We start from the raw sequence: 9,330 nt of genomic DNA on the forward strand, positions 1-9,330 counted from the left end.
TTAGTAACCACACAATTTTTTTTGTACTGTATTGTAAAGTGTTACTTTAAACTGTAGGGTGTTGCTGGTATAGCTGGTGTGAATGAACTATGCACATATCCTGACAGCAGGGGAATTATTCCCCATAAATGTGGTGGCAAAAAATATATAATGGACTGGACAGATAGTCTTGATACAACAGAAAACTCTCAGTCCTTCCAAGCCTACTGATCATCTACTGGGTAATGCAGCCAATTGCCTTAGGATGCATTTAATGAATTGCAAATTTGTTAACATCATGTGCACCACTAAAGCAGAGTATACATTTAAAAGTATAATTTATATATTTAAATATGTCAACTTTACATTCAATATTTTTAACATTTGATAGACTAAACAATGAATTGCTTAACTGAAAAAAATTAGCCATATACATAATCACTAGTTTCAGCCCAAATTATTTAGTAATACATATACAATGCAGAGCAAGAGGGACAAAAGGTTTCCACAATGCCCCAAAGCTTCTTGTTTCCTTATGGGATACTAGTGTGTTAATCCAAACATATTTTATGTTCTTACAAAGGAACATTTGAAAAAGCATATGATTTAATTGGCACGTCAATAAACAAAATTAAAGTATTACTTTTTCCTTTTGCCAGCAGAAAACCTTCATGCAGCTTCTTAATACAGCATCTTTTAAATCAAACCTTTACTGAATCACCCTAAACTGTTAAGAACAAAAATATTAAATTTTTTAATGAACTATCCTTTAATCAGATAGATATAATGGATCTACTGTATGTGAATGTCAGATTAGATTATGAATTTGATGCTGGATTATCACTCCTCCTTACCTGATGTCTCTCTTGGCATGCCCAGCCTGCCAATGTTAGGCAGGAGATGGTCAATGTTGGGCACAGGCTGCATGTCCTGCTTTTCCTCTGTGGCCTACACACACACACACACACACACACACACACATAAAGAAATGCACCACTGTACCCAGTATAAAAGTACAGAGTACAAACAATGTCAAAACTTGTACTCTGATATTCTCAGACAGCTCTGGGCACTGACTTTGGTATAACATACCTTCTTTTCTACATCAGGCTCTCCATCACTGAAAAACCATTGATACTGTTGAAGGAAGAAAACATGGCATCACTGCATGCTTTAAATTCAGAATGGCTAGTTTTAATGGTACAGTGTATCTTGCACTACAGGAGGCAGCTGGTTCTTACATGCAGAATAAGTGTTTCCACTATTTTGTAGCGGTCAGGCATGTGGGTGACCATGTCAGTCATGCTGTCCTCTGATGTTCTTACAAGAGTAGGACCAAACACCAGAGCTAAGTTTCTTGGCTCCATCTGAAAAATATGTCCATGGCTCACCCCATCATTGTCCACAATGATCAATACAAAACCCTAACTCCTAATTGAAAGGGGGTGTGCTTACCTTGTTCTTTTCAGAGTGATCTGCCACCCTTTTGAGGTGGCCCATCAAGAACTTCAGTGTGTGGAAATAGTGATCTGGGAGGTCATGGATCTTGATATATAAGGAAGGGAATTAAAAAAAAAAAAGTTAAAGTAAAGAGTATTTAAAAATGAAATAAAGTGAACCTGTGATTGCCCTATGTTCTGCTGAAATTTGATACATACCAGTTTTTTCATGGTCTTCAGTCTGTCCTCTCCATCTGCTATCCGGTTGGCATCAATGAAGTCACTGTATTTGTCTGTTGGCAAAGAAGCAATATGACTAACATACTGTACAATGAAAGGTATTTTTATAAAATGTTTCTTAGTTCAACAATAGAATTTCCACATGCAAACACCATGCAGTGTCTTTAGCTCACAAGTGGACTTTTGAGGAAAAATAAATCTTGACAAGCTCTTTTATTTGCATCCAAACTGACAAAATACTGAAGTTCTATTTATATTAGATTTTTACATTAACACTATACATACACACATTAGGATTACACTACACTTCACAATGAACACATGACTGGCCTCACCATCTGTAAATAGAGGCTCAGGCAATTTTCGAAAGAACGATTTAAGCAAGCTGCTCATTACATTCAGGTCCTGCCATTTCTGTGAAGACAGAAGAAGGTGTTTATGGCATAGAATTATAAAAACAACACATGTAATCTGACAAAATTATTCCTGGTTAAAAATAAAACTGCAGTCAATTAATAAAAATATATATATTACTGAGCAATAAAACACCTCTTCAGCAGTGTTGATGTCCATGCCCTTGTTGAGATGCTCCTGCAGATTGGACACCATGGCATTATTCCCAGGCACACGGTAAATGCCGGTGTACTCCAGACCCATCGCCTCTACCACACCACAGCACATCTCCACTATCAGAGGGACAAACTGTAGACAGAAGGTAAGATGAGGACAGAGATGTAGTCAGTAAAGAGGGAATAAATAAATAATAATTAAAGAGAATTAGCAACAATAACAGGCAGGTGAGAAGTCATAGAGAAAAGAAGAAGCAATAAGAAAGTAGAAAATTACCGTCTTGATCTATTTGGAAATGATATGAGATGTTTAAATCTGAATACTTACTATAATGTTGCACTATGTTTATTAACTTTTCTCATATGGTCAATGGGCTTGTCTTTTCAGACAAAGCATCAGAAATTGCCTGAAATCCAGTATGATAGTATGTTTAACAACAACCTAAGATCAAAATTCAGGTAGTGTAAGTGAACCTTTGAGTTTATATAGTTTTGTTCCTTTGTAACTTTTACACTCAACCAGTAACAATCAGCAGATTCATCTAATTGTCTAAAGGGTCATAAAGGCATGTAGTAGCATATACATGCCCACACCATGAGGTCATATCACAATACCACTAAACAGCAGCATTTCTTTTAAAATGGTTGCTACCAAACTTGGCTGAACTCTGAGAAGGTAAAAAAAAAAAGATCAACCAGGTGAAACTTAGCTTTTTAAAAAAATTTTTAATGGAAATAAATTGTTTAACTTTTTTAAGTTATTAAGACAAAGATTTGGAATTGGTGTTATTTTTGTGCTATAAATCATGTCGTTCATTTCTTCATAATAAAACACTGACAGCTTACTTTATTTTTGACAGCAGGCTGACAGTCCTCTAGTCGAACCCCAAAAGCCTTTGGACTGCCCATTTTCTTTGCCTTCTTCATGATGTTGATGCCCCAGAATGCCTTGTTGTCATCTGAGTGCGCACATACACACACATGCAGACATGAGCACAACCTGAGATTTTGACTGCAAAGTGGTGCTAGTTGAAAGCCAGAAAATTGCTAAAGTCACTGGACTTCATCCTCTGTAAACGTATACAAAATGTAATGGCAATCCTAACAGTTGTTTAGATATTTTAGGTCAAAGTGAATGATTGAAAAACACTGCCACATGTAACACCAATTTGTAGTAGCTTGTCATGCGCTGGTGAACACCAAGCAGAGTCATATTTGTATCATGTATCAATTACAGATTACTGTTCTTCAACAGTAAAAAGTTAAATTACAATATTGCTATCTAAGGCAGTAACTATACTTTTAAGTTCTTTTTGTGTACTCTCAAAAAGAATCCTTATACACTAAGATTTGGTTTGATATAAAGTAAAATTATTATGTCCCAGTTCCCAAAACACTTGCCAAATATCACCTACACATCTTGTTCATCCATCCATGTATTGCCAATTATTAAGGAAGGCCAGGTGTCCCTCTTTTCAGCAATGTTTTGCAGCTCCTTCTGGGGGACCCTGAGGCATTGCCAGGCTAAATGGGATATAGAACCGTTGCAGAGTATTCTGGGTCTACCAGTGGGCCTCCTAGCAGTTGGGCATGCCGAGAAAACCTCTGATGGGAGGTGCTCAGGAAGCATCCTAATCAAACCTTTCAATGCAAAGGGGCAGCAGCTCTACTTTAAGCTCCCTCTGAATGTCCAAACTTGTTTCAGCCACTTCTATTTGCTGTCATTCTTTCTTTCATTACCCATTACCCATAACTATAGGTGATGGTTGGAACACAGATTGACTGGTAATTTAAAAATGTTAACGCTTTGCCTTCTGACTCAGCTTCCTCTTCATCAAAACAGTCCAGTACAATGCCAGTCCAGTACATTAGTGCAGACGCTGCACCAACCCCCCTGTCAATCTCATGTATTTTACCCTCACTCATGAACAAGCCCCAAAATACGTCAATTCCTTCACTTGGGGCAGCATTCACTCTTAACCCACTGTTTTTTGGAAGAGAACCATGGCCTCAGACTTGAAGGTGTTGATTCTCATCCCAGTCACTTCACACAGGCTGCAAACCACCCATTGCTCGCTGGATGTCATTTTCTGATGAAGCCAACAAAACCAGATCACCTGCAACAAGCACAGATTCTGAGGTCCCCAAACTGTCATGATTCTGTTCCACCTGTTTCTGGTCTCATGCTTTTATTTTGACACAAATTCCTGTTACAGTCTTATCTCAGCTATAGACTTTTTACTTTAATCAGTACTCATTGTTTTCACCTGTTTTCACTCCCTTATAGGCAGCTTCCTCCCACCAGGAATCTGCCAGATTGTTCTAGACTCCAGCTCTGACTTTCCAGCATTTTCTCGTACCTGATACTCTTGTTCTGACCCCGGACTGCTTGTTTGATCACCATACCTTGCCTTATCCTCCCAGATTCTGATTGCCTGTTGTGTACCAACCCTAGGATATTCCCTTTCTGACCTCTCTATTGTGGTTCCCTCGGCTGTATGTGTTTGCCAGCACTGACCTTGGACTGTATTATCAACCTGATTGTGATTCTGGATTTTGGTACTATTTGTTTTGTTGCGGCAAGAAAAGAGACTATCCTTTATCTTTGTTCATCTGGCATTATAATTGAGTTCAGGCAGCTTCACCTGCCAAACCTGACACAAACCAGACACACTCCTTCCCTATCCTCCTCCTCCATATGGACATATGTCTCATACTGATTATAAAAGGATCAGATGGCTCATAACAGTGTTCCCAGTACCCCATACACACACTACCCCCACACTACTCCCCACAAGACCCCCAAGGACTGGTGTGTAGACTGCATGGGCAAACTCCCATGATCTAGCCTCACAAGAACAAGGAATTTTTCCACTGTTGCATGGCCAGGGCAGAATCCTACAATATGTCAGAGCCTTCTTTATCAGCACCCTGGCAGTGTTTAAATATGGGGACCACCACATCAGTCTGCTAGTCTACAGGCACTGTTCCCATCCACCATGTGGTACTGAAGAGACGTGTCAGCCAGGACAGCCCCACACTGTCCAGAGCCTTCAGCATCTCAGGGTGAAACTCATCCACACTTGACACCTTGCCACTGAGGAGCTTCTCAACTACCTCAGAAACCTCTGACAAAGATATGAGTGAAGTTTCCCTGAGCTTTCAGACTCAGACTTTTTTATGTACTGTGTCCGGACTGAGTATTATGATTAAAATATTTTTGAAAATTCAGATTTTTGTTTATTTATTTTTTACTTGTGAATTCCTAGCCAAAAACCCATAATTATTAAGTAACGAGGAACTATTTAATAGCCTAACTATTCACTATGAGGTATAACCTTAGGGGACAAAGGGGTAAGTAATGTTCAAATAATCATGACGTAATGACAGACTCCTCAGTAATCACTCAGTATGATACTCCACTTTACTTGAGGGTACACAGAAAGTCAAAGTAATGGTCAGATAACCATGAAGTAATGAAGAACTATGTAACTAATCATTTTGATGTGACACTTTACTTGGAGGTACACAAACAGAAGAATGATTAAGTAATGAGTTGAATTTAGTCGTTACTAGTCTGTGTCGCTTCAGACTGCTAGCTCATCAAGAGCAACTTATAGAGAAAGTGATGGTATTCTGTTTCACAGATACTTATGAACTAATCATTTCCTACCACTTCATTAATAATACATCTCCCAGGCTGTTCCTATTAACCCATCATTATATACTATGCAGTGCTTGATTCCAAGTTATTCAGGAACTACTCCTTTACAATTCATCAATTATCAGCTCCTTCTTAATTTGTTCCGCAGTTGCTATGGATGCTTTCATGCACTGTGTTGTAAATTTATATCAGTAATATTACTAATATTAATTATATATGTTATATTACTATGATTGTGTGGCAAGTAATATTATTACCTAACACATAACCCCCAACACTGGTTTGTACCCACCAGTTCTCAAAACTCGGTTCATTGATGTGTTGTCAGTCTTAGCCAGGAGGAAGGGAGGTATCATATGTTGGGCTCTGGAAGAGGAATCTGGCTTGTTGCCTGTCAGACTGTATGAAGAAAGAGAAACAGAAATGGTCAAAAATAAATAAAGTTGTAACTAAGGCTTATTTTTTTAGGCTGCAGTATTAAAGGAATTCAGGAGCAAAAGGAGGGCCCAGGCAATAAGCGTTCTTCTTCCATCTTCATTTAATGATCTCAGTTTTAAGCAAATAAAAGGTTGCCTTGCTATGCTTTTTTGAAACTGCAGTTCAAGTTATTTTTGCTGACAAGCTTATAGCCCAGAGTTACAGCAACTGCTGATTATAGAAAGGGTAAGGGGCAGACCTTTAGCTAAATATAATCCACCACTCAGACCTGTGTTTTCTGTATTCATTCAGCTTCTTGTTGATGAGAGCTTGTCTTGTGATACCATTCTCCTAGAATACATGAAAAGTATTAATTAGTTCAGTATATATGCGTTTGTGTAAACTAACTAGATATTAAGACCTAACCTCATTGTCAGTCTTGCTGTTCTCCCTGACGACCGTGATCCAGGCCAACATGTCGTCCCTGTCCTTGGCCTGCAGCAGGTACTCACAGAAGTCTTGTGTGGTTAGCCTCAAGGTGTGCTTGCGCTTTGTTTCACTGTAGGAAATATCGATCAGGCAGCCGTAGATGCTGATTGAAGGATGTTCGTCCTGGCTGAGTCCTGCCCCTGCTCCGTGAAGAACTGCCTCTCGCTTGTCCTTGTACAGGAAAAGAGAATGGGAACGAAGAACAGAGAAGACCCGTTTCCACGGCCGCATGCCACCACCAACTTTCTACATTGAGACAGAAAGAAGAACATAGCCTTTAATTTTTTTTTATTTGACCATGAGGTCACAAACCAAATTGTTATATGGTGTGACTTCTTACTGTAATTAACTTTTCCCTAATTACCTCACCTAAACAGTGATTGGCTAATAATACAGTAGTTATAGTAGGAAATGTCCATTGCCATGACAGGACTGTCCAGGGCTAGATTTTTCCACATGGCAAGGTGGTGTGCATGGGATTAAAATAAGATCTAAAAGATTCCAGAAGGTCTCTTTTTCATCTTTTCAATAGAGAAAGTATAGTGAATAAATCAGACACTGAGCATGCCTGCTAGCTTGGTTTACTACTTTAAGTAGTAAGTTAGATACCCAGGCATGCTCGGTATTAACCATTATATGCATATTTAACACTCTCTTGGAGGGTTCTGATTTTCACACCAGTTAGCAGAAGACAGAAAGAGAAAGTTCAAGCGACTCGTGAACTTACCATTAATCAGCCAACATTACCTCTCCACAGCTGATTCAATCTGCTAGTGACAGTGGACATGTCAGCCAGTAAAATGTTCAGTCACTAATTGAACATGAGAAGTTTGCTTTGATCTACTTGTCTGAAGTATAGAGCCACTTGTTTCACAATTAAGATGAATTTCAATTGGTGCTGTAAATGTGCTACTCTGGAAAGCTTGGTAAGTGTGGCAACAGTTTGTGGGGCTTAGCTGAGTCCAAGCTAATCAGCTTCCAGTGTGTGTCCAGGCAGGGGCACACTTGATGATCAGATGAAACCTAATAAGATAGGACAGGCCACACTTAAAGACCACCGTCTTTCACAGATTTTTAGTCCTTGACAGCTGGGACAGAGCATAGACCTTACCTGAACTTTAACCCTAACCCTTATTACAGGGTAAACATTGCAGACAACACACTTAACAACTATACTTGAAGCAACAATAAGGATTAATTCAAAATCTAGCTAGCATTAGTATGAGACTCTAGAATAAGTCACCTCCATATCACCCAGCCGTCTGTCTCCCTATTCCTCCTCCACTCTGCTCCACACTCCAACTGACCCTTTGAGAATGGGAGACTGTTACACAGTATTGTAGTTTGGAGAGAAATTCACAACGTTAACAGGCAGCATTCAACTGGTGGGCACTAAAATAAAGTATCTCACCAAGCTGACTGCTTCATGTCTACAATAAATACAACACAGTTGTGTAGCAATTTCCACTACAGGACTGGTGGACACAACACAGTTACAGCCAGCGCAGTTTGTGAACATTGGCAGAGATATAAAAGTGGGTCCTGCACATCTGCAGAAAAGTTTTGTGAAGCTGTTTAGCACAAAAAACACTTAGCCACTCAAGTTTTCCTATCATTTATAGGACATGCTGTTAGAAACATGTGAGACTGTCGACACACTGTCAAGCATAGCTACTTCTGAAGAGAGGGAGGCACGGCACATAGCACATAACTATCACTGCAGCTGCAGCAGGCGCCAAACCGGGGTGACGAGAGCCAGACTCCCAGGGAAAAACGAGGTAGCAGAGACTACAACACATTCAGCTGCTGGGAATCAGAATAATCAAATAATCAAGTCTTGTACTGTATACCCTTGTACCATAACAAATACAAATGACAATTGGCTTGCACTGCTTATTGCCATCATGGGTCACTGATGTCAGTCTTAAAAATATGTTCAATAAATCTTTATGATAACAACTGACAGGAACAGAATCTAAAGACTTGAGATAGATTCTTTACATATAACAAAGTATACATTTTACCTGCCAATACTGAGTGACTCAGCCTGGAACATACTTGTCCCAGCTTGATTCAATCACTCATCATGCCCAAATCCCATTCAAAACTGGTGCGACACTTGACCCCATCTGTACCTTTCCCTTCTCTGTGAGGATCTGTTTGTAGTGCAGCCAGCCCTCCTTGCGAACATCACTGAAGGTAATGGTTCCCAGTTCAGAAGTGGAGTGGCGCTTTGATATGGCCTCCTCCTCAGCTTGCAGTCTCTCCAGAGACTGAAACACAGTGTAAAGATATTAAGAGATTCACAGTGGACACTGTATATTTGGCTGCTGGAAATTTATCAAACGTAGAAATCAAAAGCAAAAGTACATGTGTTCAAGTCTAATAATTAACTACTCACCACTTCAGTGAAAAAACTCTTGACCCTTTTTGGTAATTTGCTGTGGAGCAGAAAGCACACAAGTTCTAAAAACACCATGTCCAAAGTATACACAGTATCTGTGCTTGGCTCAAATGATTTTTGTGTCACTAC

The 9,330-nt window shown here is 39.4% G+C and overlaps 1 protein-coding gene across 5 annotated transcripts in view; it reads right to left on the reverse strand.

The window, feature by feature from the left end:
- LOC109966702 (rho GTPase-activating protein 21-like) overlaps positions 1–9,330 on the reverse strand; it is a 39,359-nt gene that overhangs the window by 3,313 nt on the left and 26,716 nt on the right. For all 5 annotated transcript variants that reach the window (XM_020611772.1, XM_020611771.1, XM_020611770.1 and 2 more), the window contains 13 exons: positions 9,199–9,238; positions 8,933–9,070; positions 6,735–7,043; positions 6,598–6,659; positions 6,184–6,290; positions 3,074–3,186; positions 2,208–2,360; positions 1,994–2,072; positions 1,638–1,711; positions 1,435–1,524; positions 1,221–1,346; positions 1,072–1,116; positions 834–927 (listed from right to left, as the gene is read on the reverse strand). In XM_020611772.1, the coding sequence (XP_020467428.1) occupies positions 834–927; positions 1,072–1,116; positions 1,221–1,346; positions 1,435–1,524; positions 1,638–1,711; positions 1,994–2,072; positions 2,208–2,360; positions 3,074–3,186; positions 6,184–6,290; positions 6,598–6,659; positions 6,735–7,043; positions 8,933–9,070; positions 9,199–9,238 (1,430 nt within the window). The remainder of the gene's footprint in view (positions 1–833; positions 928–1,071; positions 1,117–1,220; positions 1,347–1,434; positions 1,525–1,637; positions 1,712–1,993; positions 2,073–2,207; positions 2,361–3,073; positions 3,187–6,183; positions 6,291–6,597; positions 6,660–6,734; positions 7,044–8,932; positions 9,071–9,198; positions 9,239–9,330) is intronic.

This window comes from Monopterus albus, unplaced genomic scaffold (assembly GCF_001952655.1).
Source record: "Monopterus albus unplaced genomic scaffold, M_albus_1.0 scaffold117.1, whole genome shotgun sequence".
Lineage (NCBI taxonomy): Eukaryota > Metazoa > Chordata > Actinopteri > Synbranchiformes > Synbranchidae > Monopterus > Monopterus albus.